Here is a 13,992-nt window from a genome sequence, read left to right on the forward strand (position 1 = left end):
TAGACCTAATAAGTTATAAAAAATATTTTGAGGGAGATGGGATATGGTGCTAGAGATTGAATTAATCTTGTTCAGGATAGGGACCGATGGCGGGCTTATGTGAGGGCGGCAATGAACTCCGGGTTCTTTAAAATCCATAGAACGATTCTAGCTGAAAATTTCAGTGATAAAAAGAGCTTCAGACACCGGGTCTAATAGGCCTACCTTTTAAAAATGAATGTAACATCCAGCGGTGTAACTTATTTATTTTTCAATTACTAATAAAGAATAGAGTTTTTAATTAGATGTCATACATGAGAAATACGAAACAAGTGGAAGTAAGTTATACCAAAGGTCTATATCAAATTTAATTAATTATTCCAATTATTGAATTCTAGAGATGGTTGTGTGTGCTCAGTTAACAGAAAACAAATTGAAACACGTCATTGTTGGTGTCGAAAATACAAAGTTTATATAGGATATATGCGCATATGGAAGTCGCTACTAATTATGACTTACTTATTTTATGTGAACGTAATATAAAATTAATAAGTTATACTACCTTTACCTGCACAATTTCTAACATAGCCTACCTGTCATAGCTAGACGTTTGCTTCTAGTTCTATTTGTAACGGCTGGCACTGAAGGTAGGAAATGTGTTGTGGAAAAACATTATTGGTTTGTGTTGCAGGCCCTAACCAGCCACACGGCAATTTATATTCGAAATAATTGTGTACTATCCTTCAAGTTAGCTATAAAACCAATTTAATTTTGCAGTTTTTTTGCACTTTGACGTTTCGAAACAAAAATATCAGGTAGGCTTATATCTATCTATAAAATTGTGTCGTTAAAGCCTTACGTCGACGAATCGCATGCATTCATTATGGTTTCCTTGCAGAGCAGAAAAAAACAAAATTGCATTAGTTTTAAAGCCAATAATTTCATGATTAGAGAGTCATATGCAGCAGATATTTAAAGTGAGTTTGCGTTTGATGGCCTATGCATGGATTTAATGTGCGTTTATACTGCCTCAAATTTTTAAATCCTCATTGTAGTGCACTTGCCACACATCCCCGCCTCTCCAGGAAAAAAAATGTAAATGAAATACTCCAGCGCTCTCAGAAGAAAGTAATAGCCATCAACCGATTTTATGTCCCAGGACTATATTAAGGGGGGTGGTACTTGTCCCAGGTTAGACTAGGAGAGAGAGGAGGTTAACATTCCATGCCTTTTTACCTGCTCGGCTTCACTTGCAGAGCGCCCCTCCTCCTCGTCTTCGTTCCGACCAATGAGAACAAACTTGCTCCGAGATCAAAGGGACGCCGACAACGCGTGGTAAATTGTATTTTTAGGAGGCGTGGTCCAGAATCTGCAGCATCTGAAGAGGAGGAGAAGAAGGGAGTCTGTGGGTCTACCGATAGAGGCTCTCCACCACTGCCTCTTGGAAGGGCAATTGGATTGTCCAACTGACTTGTCTTCCTCCACATCCGTCAGTGTTCGCCCGGACCTTCAAACGCGGAGAACCGTAACATCGTCTCCCTCAACGTCCGCAACCTCAGGTGCCTAAACTCAAAGTGTCCTTATCGCAAGTGCCTTTCCGCTACAAGTACAATTTATTCGGACTGTCAAACGTCCAGAACATGTTTTATTAACAAATACATCCGCCAAACACACTGGCTAGTCTGTATATCTCCGTACCACCACGAGTCGTAAACGCCGCGTTCGAAATATTCACAAGAAAGCGAGTGTAACAATTCTAGTGTTCATTATTAATAACTCTTCTGGCGTGTGAGGGGGGCAGATGGGTTATTAAATGAAGATCAGCAGAGTCGCAAGATTCAAAATTCCAAGTCACGTGTTAGTGTAAGCATAAATAAAATTGTTTACGTTTAGCGCCAAACTGACTGCAACAGATTCCACCGGGAAAATAAAAATTTGGTCAACAGCTGTCTTATCTGGCTCTTCGATGGCTGTGTCAACACTGAACATGGCACCCTACTTCACAGGATATCCGTTTCAGGGTAAGTCGTGAGACAAATATTCAATAGCAGGGATGAGAATGAAGTAGGAAGATAGGGCTTAGGCCTCTGTCAGAAAGTGGTGATAGTCTGAGAAACACAGTTAGTACAAAATTAATCCCAGTTATAAAAATAAGGATATTTTGTTCAACTCTTGAAGTGTCAGTTAAATTATATTTATCTCTTAAAATATTAGCGTAATCATAACCTTAAACAAGAATGAGTTTTCTCATTTGTCAGTAAGTTATAGCCTAAAAGCTGGTATGTTGCTGCCACAGATTTGGTTATTAGAAATGCTGAAAAAAAACTGTAAGCCCTATAGGCCTAAGTAACTAGTGAGTAATATTCATCTGCTCTACAATACCATTCTGAACTAAAATAAGGAATTTAAGCTAATTAAGAATTTTAAATAACTGTCAGTCTAGTGTATAGTCTAGAATGATGCACCGAAATAGTCTATTCACTCTACAAAATACTTCTTTGCACGATCATGTTTTTTGCTATTGTTTTAGCAGGGTGCGAATTAATGGGGGAAAGGGGGTATTTCCCCCTGTTGGAAAGTTATCCCCCTCTCATAAATTCTTATTAACATCCCTGCCAGGGATAATTTCTATCCCCCCTCATAAAATAAGCCTATAATTGTTTTAATTTGAGTATACTTTATTAACTACAGTATAAAGTAAGCAAAGAAAATAATGCTAATGTATTATATTCACCTGACAACAATCAGTAACTTACGAATTACACATCTTATCTTAAGTCTGCTCATGAATATAATTATTATTATGATCAAGATGCAAGACAAGCAACTCAGTGTGACCAAGCGTTGAGTCGTATCAAATGAGGATAATAATAATTCTACCCTCACAAGTATTAACATTGTAACTCACTTTCTTCCATTTTTCAGGAGAAGCAAATGAAGTTTTAAAAGGATCGTGTAAATCAGTGTATACAGATAGTAACAATAAGATTTTACATACGATTGGGAAGGTTTAGAGCTACAATGATAGTACTGGAAGAAAAAGAAACAATTTAAGACCATATTAACTAGCATAACTCAAAACCATAAAAAATTGAGGTACAATGTTAGTACTTGGGAGAGTCGAATTTTATGGTATTCTCTAACTTATTTAGGATTATATCCCCCCCACATCAGAAATCTTAATTCGCACCCTAGTTGTTAGTCCTTGAAAGTTAGAATTCCCACAAAGAAACTTGTTGCTAGGGAAACCAGTCTTCATAACATAAAACTATACTGAAATAGACCCATTATAGTGCACTTATTGTTACTTAGTTACCATTACAATGCAGTTTTGTGAAGGCTTTGGAACAATATTGCTTCCTCGATTTTGTAAAAACCACTTCCCAACCTTGTATCGTAATATAAGCTTACTGTTATTGCTTATTAGTAAATAATAAAATAATAGAACTTACATAAAAACTAATTAAGAGAATAGTGAACTTATTCAATAATAAAACTGGGATTTTAAGAACATTTTTCGAAGTTAGACTGAACTTTATTATAGGCCTATTAATGTCTAGTAGAAGCATTGCGTTGTTTAGTTCAATAAAAGCTTCAGCATGATTTGTTCAACCTTTAAAAATATAATTATTATTTATTAATTAATAGACCCTACAATAGGCTCATGTTAGTTTTGACAAAAGGGAAACAATCTTTCAGATCGCTTCTGAACAATAAGTTACATGAAACGCAAGTAATATCACAAACAATGTACCAGTTGTGCCAATTAGCCTAGTTGTTTAACATTAATCTAGGCTATGTTACTTTGTGTTTAGATGTTTCGATTGCATTAGTGTAAGAAATTACACACTGAAAAGTCATAAGTAACTTATATTAGGGATATTCTTGTCGTTTTACGTGCCGATATTGAATGTAGCTTATTTTTCTTAGATATTACACCTTAAAAATCATCGGCACTTGCTGTTAGTACAGAATTTAAAAATGTAATTTTAAAGAGAATTTTGTAACCTTCATGTAACAAATACAAATTCCAGTACCGGTACTAAATTTGTCCAAAAGACGTGACGATGCGGCGTGACGCTAATGTAATTTAGGATAACACAGATTCCATTAATTATTTCTGTTCATTCCAGGTGGAACATAATTATGGAAATTCAATATAATACGCCTAAGCTATATAACATTCTAATGAATTTCTTATAGGCTTTCACTTAATTATAAAATGTATACGTAGGCCTACTCAAAAGTGGCACAGTCAAGCATTTCAATTAACACATTCTATTCATCACAATATTAAGTGAGTAGTTACAGAATGTGATAAGAAGGGCTATGCAAATATTCGTTGAAAAAACAAAAACAGTCTAGCCTACTTGCTTTCAAAGGGAAGGAACCAATTCCTAACAAAATTTGCCTATGCCTAGATAAAAAGCTACTAGAACGAATTAATTACTTTAACAATCTTGGCTACTACCTGTCATTTGATAATGACTTAGATATTTCTAATGAAATAGCTAATTTTATTAAAACTCTGAGCACTATAAACTAAAGAATGAATTCATAGGCCTACTTAGTTCAGAGAGATACAAGATTACATATTTACAAAGTACTAGCTAGCCACACCAATCCTTTCACACGGAAGTGAAGCATGGACTGAAAGAAAACGGGTTGAAATCAGAGTCATCGCTGCAGAGATCAGATTTATGCGATGCACAGAAGGTGTATGGTGATGAGACTCCAAAAGAAATGACGACGTAATGAGAAAAATGAAAATGGAATAGTTAAGTCCTTACTAGAATACATAAGAATGTACAGAAAGAACTGGATAGAACATGATGATGAAAAGAGTCCCGAAGCAGATCCCTCGATACCAGCCTACATGAAGACGATCTATCGGATGTCAGTAAAAAGATGGATGATGATAATGATATTCCAAAGGTATAATTTGTCAGTATTCTGAACAAGCACGTAGGCCTAGGTAAGATAAAAATCACTTAGTTCAAACAACTATTTGGTCACGAAACTGTTTTAAATTGCGTGGTAGTCAATATTTTAACGAAGGGCAAGTTTAAATTTTATAAGACTATCAATGAAATTACACATGGCTACCATGAACCGGAAGGATTTAATTGACGGAAACTGTAATTGTTCAAACTTTAAGCGCTTCTTCTGTTATTAGTAAAGAAGAAAAGAAAACAACAAAAGTGAAAATATTATGGTGTCAAAGAATCTCTGAGAATGGGAATAGTGTGACATTTGAAACCCAACAAAAAATATAAACAAATCTTCTTAAGGCAAGCAGAGTCTCAGACATAATCAGGATAGTAAATAAACATAAAGTCTTGTCATGAATACAAACAGACCTATCTAGGAACAACAATGAAATTGGCGACAAAAAAAATGCTGAACGATCGATTAATGAGGATTGTAGAATAATAAATGCTCAAAATGTCATGTCATTGAGGAAGGAAATATGGAATCAGCGATGAAATACGTAGGCCTATATACCTAGGCTATAATAAATGAGTTAATAGAATTCATTCACTCATAATTTTCACTACTAACCCAGCATTCTCCAATATTTCCTACTTTCCGACTTCCTCTTAGTCTCCGCATAGATCCACGAATCTCAATGTTGTCCATCATCTAATATCTTCTTCTGTATCGAAATTTTCTCCCGTTCACCATACCTTCCAGTGCACTCTTCAATAGGCAGTTTCTTCTTAGCCAGTGATCCAACCAATGTCTTTCCTCTTCCTGATCAGTTTCAGCATTATTATTTCTTTACCCACTCTTTCTAGCATAGCATCATTTTTTATTCTCTCTGCCCATTTCACAAGCTCCATTCTTCTCCATAAGTTACCCACATTTCAAATGCTTCTAATTGTTTCCCATTACTTCGTCGTAATGTCCATGTTTCCGCCCCCACACAAAGCACCTTACTAATATCTTCCTTAGTTCTTTTCCAGAGGTCCACAGAAAATGCTCCTTTTTTATTCAAAGCTTCCTTTGTTGCTATCTTCCTTTTGACTTCCTGGCAGCAGTTCATGTTACTGCTTATGCAGGGTTGTTTCCGATCTCTGATAACGAATTTGAATTACATCATGTGCGTCAGGAGTCACACGACAGCTGAACTGTGGTGCGAGGTGACAGACCAGTAGTGAGTGATCTCATAGTCAGAGTGTACGGCGACTCACAGCAGAAATTCCCAAAAAAATCGAGCCCCTTTGGGAGGGGTACATAACAACCCTTTCCGATGCCAAGTACAGTTAAGTGAAAATAAAGGAAGCCTCCAATAAACGAGGTTTCGTTATTTCTAAGAAAGGCATCTTCTGTGTAGTTAATAAGATTGGTAAAGCTCGAATGGAATTAATTTGTATCATCTCGTGGGGTGCGGCGACTTGTGACGAGGAGTGGATTTGGTTGCTTTTTCCACACTGGAATTAATCCTATCCAGTCTTTTTAGGTACACACAAAATGCCTTTCTTGGAAATAACGAAACCATGTTTTTTTGCAGGCTCGTATGATTTTCACGTAACTGTACTTGACATCGGAAAGGGTTGTTATGTACTCCTCCTTGGGCATTGCTACTGTGATACACCGTACACTCTGATTATGAAATCACTCACTACTGGTCTGTCATCTCTCTCCGCAATTCAGCTGTCGGTGTGATTCCTAACGCACATGACGGCATTCAAATTCGTTATGAGAGATCGGGAACAACCGTGTAGTACACCCCAAGTATTTGAAGCGTTCTACTTGGTCTACTGTCTCATTTCTAATTCCAAGTATATCCGAATTCGCAAGTTTAATTATAGAATAGGCCTAATAATTAAAAATATTCACATGTACAGAAATGTTAAAAAATAACAAATTTTAGGTAAACTAAAATGCAACAAACTTTTTATAGAAATAACGTACGAGTAGATTTCTGCGAAAATAAGCTAAGCTTTGTAGATCAGATTGAGTGACATGTTATAATAGTACAGAATTAATTCGTGTCATTATGGATGCAGTCGAAAGAAATCTAATGGTACCACATACAGGCCTAATGGATGGTGAAAAAACATTCAATCAAGTAAGTTATTGCAAATTGGATATCACAAGGAACAAGAGTAAGACGACGTCCTAAATGAAATTGGCTGAGGTAGAAAATAAAATTTGGAAGACGGGCAATTATTGTGTTTCAGAACCGTAGAATATAACAATCGAGAAAATGAAGAAAACTATTGTTAGGCTAATTGAAGTGAAGTAGTAATAGGCCTACAATAGATTAAATCGAAGATCACTTATAAATTACATAATTAGAGACCGGATTTTAAAGGGAATCCCTTTTTTATTTCAACACGAAACATGAAATAATTAATTACAATGTTCAAAACCATCTTCCACCGACCAAATTATGTTGTTTTGACTTCCCTTTTGTTCTCTTTTTTAGTCTATATTCCCTTTTTTCCCTTTTTTAAAAACATCTCTTATTTTGGTCCTTTTTTGACAGAATATCGCGAACATTTAGATAATTTTCTTATAGCCCATTCTTTTCCGATAGGCCTGTAACTTCCTGAGCAAGAGAAAATAAATATCGTTCTTCTTCTAATTCCAGACATTGAAAAACTAATAAATTTGCTGATTTAGAGTTCAGGATAGAAAGAAAATTTTCACCTATGATTTCAGTTGTTGCTGAGCGGTCATTTTCTCTTTATAAAGACATTCTGCATTCAAAGAGGTAGAATCATGTTGAAACATATTGAAATGTTGAATGTGATCAAATACAACATTTTCCTTATGTTGTGAAGCGATAAATTTAAGCTTGTGTGTGCTATCTGTATCCATGAATGTTCTGAAGTGTGTTTTCAACTAAAATATCACCCTTTTGAGGGAGTAATATTGTCTTTTTTGAAGTCCTTTTTTGACTATATCAAATACAACACTTTCATTTTGTTGTGAAGAGATAAATGTAAGATTGTGTGTGCCATGTATATCCATGAATGTGCTGAAGCGTGTTTTGGGAAGTACATAATAGTCCTTTTTCAACTCTTTTTTTTTTGGCTATATCTTTCCCTTTTTTTTATCCTTTTTTGATGAAAAAGTTTGCCTTTAAATCTGGTCTCTATACATAACATTACATTTTTGTTCCTATAGACTAAAATGATTCAAATGCAAAGTAAAATTACGCACAGTCGGGGAAACGTAATAAGTACTTATAGTACCTAAAAACAGAATGACTTCATAATTTCATTCATAAACCAGAGTTGTATAAATATACAACAGATCACTGTATCAGCATTCATTTGTATCATTATAGCTGAATAATCAAAGAGAATGTTTTACATGCAAATTCATTATTAATATATAATGAATGAAGTACGTGTTACAAGCGCGGATGCCAAGAACGAGTCTCGCAGGATCACCAAGTCCACACAGCGCCAAGAGTTTGGGTTTCAGGTTCTCTTTCTCTGTCTCTCCCCGGCCTAATTGCGGCTCAGGATTCTGTACGGCGAAGATGCGAGCTTGTCAAGACTGTAATTAGGTCAGGTAACATGACCATGTAGGCCTAATTTAAAATGCGCTACCTCTAATTGCCACTGAGCATACTCTCATCTTCCTTTCTACTGTTTCAAAGAAAACAGTGCTAGGATGTTCTAGTCTATACATTAAAATCAGTTTTAGTGTTTAGATCTCTGATATCTAAACACATTCATTTATATTATAGTCCTCAGCTATGGCTCAAGTGGCAGAGTATATGAATCTAGGGTTCGAATCCCAGTAGAAGCGAAGCTTTGTTTCTTTTTCATAGGAAGTCACTTCTATTATATATTTTCATTATGTTCCTTTCAATAATGCCTTTGCACTGCGTCTGTTATATTTATTTATTTATTTATGTATTTGTTTGCTAATAATTGTAACATGAAATATAATATACACAGAAAAACTTTAGCTCGCCTCTGAAAGAGTAGAACTCGTGCTCAGGGGCGAATTCCTGATTGAAATTAAGAAGCATATAATACAATTTTTCTTATGTCTACTACGCAATAAGAATATATAAATTTAAATTTACAATTTTTCAATTTTTATAAAATCCATACATAACTTTTTTAATTTAATACTAGAACTATTAGAATTGACAAGATTAAGATATTTAAATATAAATTTGTTATATTCTTGGGCCTAAATTACTATTATGATTAAAATACTGTAGCAATGTTGCATTTTGGTTCAAAAAATCTTAAAGAATTCATACCTTTTGTGTCATAACTATGAGAATACAATTCAAATTTATTTTGATTTTTATGTATGAATTGTATTAATACAATTCAATAAATTTGTCTTATTTTAAAAACCTTAAAGTCTAAAAACAATTTTTGAGATGGAAAATCAATAGGTATATGACGACATATTTTAATTATTTTCTTCTGTAATAAATAAAGTGGGTTAAAATTGGATTTAAATAAGCTACCCCATCCTATAATTCCACACATAATTACCGATTGAAATAAAGTTAAGTATATTGTGCGTAATAAACTTATTGACAAGTAATTCCTCAATAAAACAAAATAATATATTATTTTACATAATTTATTACAAAGGTAATTAATGTGTTGGTTCCATTTTAAATGACTGTCGAAAATTATGCCTAAATACTTAACTTCAGAGGACTCCTTAATAATCGGACATTTACACTGTATAAGGCAACAATTAGAGTTATGTAATTTAATACTTAATATAGATGTAGAAGATAAACGACACATGTTGGGCCAATTATACAGTGTTCATAGATGTGATAAGAAACGTAAAAAATTATATATTACAGTTATATGAACACTAACTTATTAGTGTTCATATATTACAGTTATATGAACACTAACTTATTAGTGTTCATATAACTGTAATATATAATTTTTTACGTTTCTTATAGATGTAGGAGGTTTGTTACATTTTTCAGATAATGAGAATGGAATAATTATGGTTCTATTTTCGTTAATAGAAAAGTAATTTATGTCAAACCATTTTTTTATTAATTTATATGATCAAGAAGTTAAAAATTCCCAAAATAATGAGGACTGAATAGGCCGAAGGAAATATTTTTTAATAGGTTCTTCTTATCATAATGATTTGTAGGTTATTAGGCTTACACATTTATTTAAAAGTGTGTTAATTGATTATACGCAAATAGTATATGAATGAATTAATTATGCATTGCATAAGAATGAGCAGATAGGTACCCCGTAGTAATGTTGGTACAATACAAAAAGGAACAAACAGAATTTACACAAAAAACAAATAAACTTACATAATACAACAATACATATCGACGGGCCTGTTCAAAAGGGAAGTACTCAAAATTTTAAATTTTGAGAAAACTGCAGTTTAAAGCTTCATGTTGCTGTAAAAAATCAAATTTCCACACTCTAATTTGAATCATGTAGCATATAAAACATAATTAACAGAATTTCGAGTAATTTCAACAATCCTTGGATTTTTCACAGCAACATGAGGCTTTAAACTGTACGTTTCTCAAAACTTTAAGTTTTGAGTTGTTTCTCTTTTGAACTGGCCCATCGATATAGAATTTAAAAAACAAAAATTAATAAATTACGGATTGCAAAATGTCAATAGAGATAAAAAGAATTGACACACCAATACAAAAGAAATCGAACAACACAAAATTAAAAATACAATAATACAATTACAAAATAATGACACTAATACAAAACTACACAAATACAAAGTTACAACATGAACATCACACACAACACAAAGATTTTAAAACACACTAAATCACCCTTAACGCTAAACTGAAGAAAGTCGTATTAAATGATTAGATGACACTGTCTTGGTAATCTTACATAAATCTTGTGCTTATTTATTTCCAAAACTGTTCAAACATTAAACACGTCCAATAAACACAACCGAAGCACCAATACAGAAAAAATAAACAGAACAAAGGAAAATGGTAAAACAACATATGAAACTCTTAACACCATAATTACATATTCATTACACACACTTACACAACATTAGTTAATAATAATAATAATAATAATAATAATAATAATAATAATAATAATAATAATAATAATAATAATAATGGCTTTAGTATTCCTATTAGGTCTACAACAACTTATTTTAAGTTAGTTATAAGTTTTCTAATTGCTAGGAGATAGTAATAATAATAATAATAATAATAATAATAATAATAATAATAATAATAATAATAATAAATAATTCAGAATTAGGTCTAATAGTATTCTTACTACAACAACTTATTTTAAGTCTTTTAATTGTTAGAGGATAATAACAATAATAATAATAAATAATTCAGAATTAGGTCTAATAATATTCTTATTACAACAACTTATTTTAAGTTAGTTGTAAGTCTTCTAATTGTTAGAGGATAATAACAATAATACTGTAATAAAAATAGGACTAATAATAATAATAATAATAATAATAATAATAATAATAATAATGTATTTATTTAATCTGGCAGAGCTAAGGTCAGTTGATCTTCTCTTAAGCGCAGCCAGACTCTAATAGGTTATAGCTAGTTCCCAACAGCCGCTACAGGTAGCTGGTTCCAATGTATTATGATGCTAATTAAAAGTGAAAATTTTCCTACATCGGTCCACTATTTCCTACTTTTAATTTTGTGATTATGATCTGTCCTTGAATAATATGTAGGTTTTTCAGTTCGATCCCGCATGTTTCTTCACGTTCTATGCCACATATAGGCCTACATTTTAAATAGTGTATCGAACCTCGATTTTTTTTCTGCTTAGTCGGTAGAGTGCCCCAACCCAGTTCATGGACTTTTTTGCACGTCATCTTTTATGAAATTGTTCGCCCTTTTTCATTTTATACTTTCAATTGTTTTACAAATATGATAAACACAAATTAATATAAGTAGAATATAGTCTAATAATAATTATTAACAATTTAAATTCTCAAATCCATTTTTATAATTTCCTCTCATCTACTTCTCGGTCTCCCCAAAGGTTTTTTTCCCTCCGGCCTTCCAACTAACACTCTATACACATTTCTGAATAATAATAATAATAATAATAATAATAATAATAATAATAATAATAATAATAATAATAATAATATACTTACGGCTTTTAAGGAACTCTGAGGTTCATTGCCGCCTTCACATAAGCCCGCCATCGGTCCCTATTCTGAGTAAGATTAATTCAATCCTTACCATCACATCCCACCTCCCTCAAATCCATTTTAATATTATCCTCTCATCTACGTCTCGGCCTCCTCAAAGGTCTTTTTCCCTCCGGCCTCCCAACTAACACTCTTAAGATATGCATTTCTGGATAATAACAGTAATATAATAATAATAATAATAATAATAATAATAATAATAATAATAATAATAATACAATACATTAAAACGAAGTGCAACTTAGCTACTATTAGAGGATGAAGTGAAGAACTTTTTTGGGCCCTAGACAACAAATCACTGGTATGCTTTACATAAGCACATAAGAATATCCTGCAAATGTGCAGTAGTTACATTGTTATTTATTCATCTGTATTTGAGTAGAAACATTATATTAGCCTAACTTTCTATAGTTATGGATGTTTTGTGCACGCGTCTGTTTGTCGTTCATGTTAATTCACAACTGAATAACATAATTTAAAAAGTAACAACACAACCCGCCATATGGATTACCTATACTATCTAATAAACTCTTTCAAGCAAGTAATGTAGCCTCTATATGCCTTTTTATAAGAATGGATTCGTTAACATTGTTCAGTTTATAGGATATGACGTGAGCATTTTCGTGACAACCGAAGTTTCATTTCCTTTCCACAAAATTCTTTCATTTTTTTCTGTTAGTGTGAATTGAATATACATCTCACACGTAAAAAATGAGTTTTAAATATGAGGCAACGTATAAATGAGCACAACATTTTGGTTGACATTTTCCGAAACTAATAAAATGTTACTTAAATAGACTATGTTACTGTGAGAAAAGAACTGAATAGAAATTATTGTATACACGAAACTAGACTTTCGCTTGAAATAACTCGGACCATTACGGACATACAGTACTGAACCAAGACGCACAACCACGACTTTGATGGAGCGATGAAACTGCGCTCCTGAGCTATTTTTTATATACCACGTTCACGTCCAATAATGAAACTTATATCTTAAATTATTTATATCTGCAATTGCCGATGTTTTCAACTCTAAATTCAGTGAATGAGGTTTCGGTTTCCTACAAGGAAATGGAGACATATTTACCCCCTAAAAGTAACTGGATATAGACTATATTCAGTCTATAGAACCTTAAGTAGTGGGGAGTGGCATATTCATCATACGTTCTGAATGCGAATGACTATCGCTTGTTCAAATTTCTCAACTGAATGAGGACTGAATGGACATTAAAAATTGATTATATAGGCCTAATGGTAGTGATGGTGATAAATAAATAAATACATAAATAAATAAATAAATAAATAAATAAATAAATAAATAAATAAATAAATGAATGAATGAATGAATGAATAAATGAATAAATGAATGAATGAATAAATAAATAAATGATTTAGTTAAATAAATGAAATAAATTAATTAACACAAATAAAATAAATAAATAGTAGTAAATACATAAGAAATTAATTTAAATTAATAAATTAATCTCCCAATCAGTCACTGAAGTGTACACACATAATTATAGTGTTTACCATTTGTAAAACTATTATTCTTAAATTATCAAATGTTTTCCACATAAGAACGTCATAAATTTATCTGATTTGATATATATATATATATATATATATATATATATATATATATATATATATATATAATTTATTTCAAGAAATAGTCTGCCCAGGCATCCTGGGTTCCAAAAACACAGAATAACACACATATAAGAATAGTAATGATTACAGTAAGATAGATGAGCCAAATTTAAATGTGAACTAGGAGCTTAAGTTTAAGAAATAATAAATTTGTACATATATTTGTAACAATCACACACTAACGAATAGAAA

At 32.4% G+C, this 13,992-nt stretch overlaps 1 protein-coding gene across 1 annotated transcript in view; it reads left to right on the forward strand.

Annotated features, from left to right (window-relative positions):
* Positions 1–1,480: 1,480 nt before the first annotated feature.
* LOC138716547 (protein gooseberry-like) overlaps positions 1,481–13,992 on the forward strand; it is a 374,575-nt gene continuing 362,063 nt past the window's right edge. The window contains exon 1 of the mRNA XM_069849706.1: positions 1,481–2,000. Within this exon, the coding sequence (XP_069705807.1) occupies positions 1,946–2,000 (55 nt within the window). The 5' untranslated portion in view covers positions 1,481–1,945. The remainder of the gene's footprint in view (positions 2,001–13,992) is intronic.

Source organism: Periplaneta americana, chromosome 16 (genome assembly GCF_040183065.1).
Source record: "Periplaneta americana isolate PAMFEO1 chromosome 16, P.americana_PAMFEO1_priV1, whole genome shotgun sequence".
Classification (NCBI taxonomy): domain Eukaryota; kingdom Metazoa; phylum Arthropoda; class Insecta; order Blattodea; family Blattidae; genus Periplaneta; species Periplaneta americana.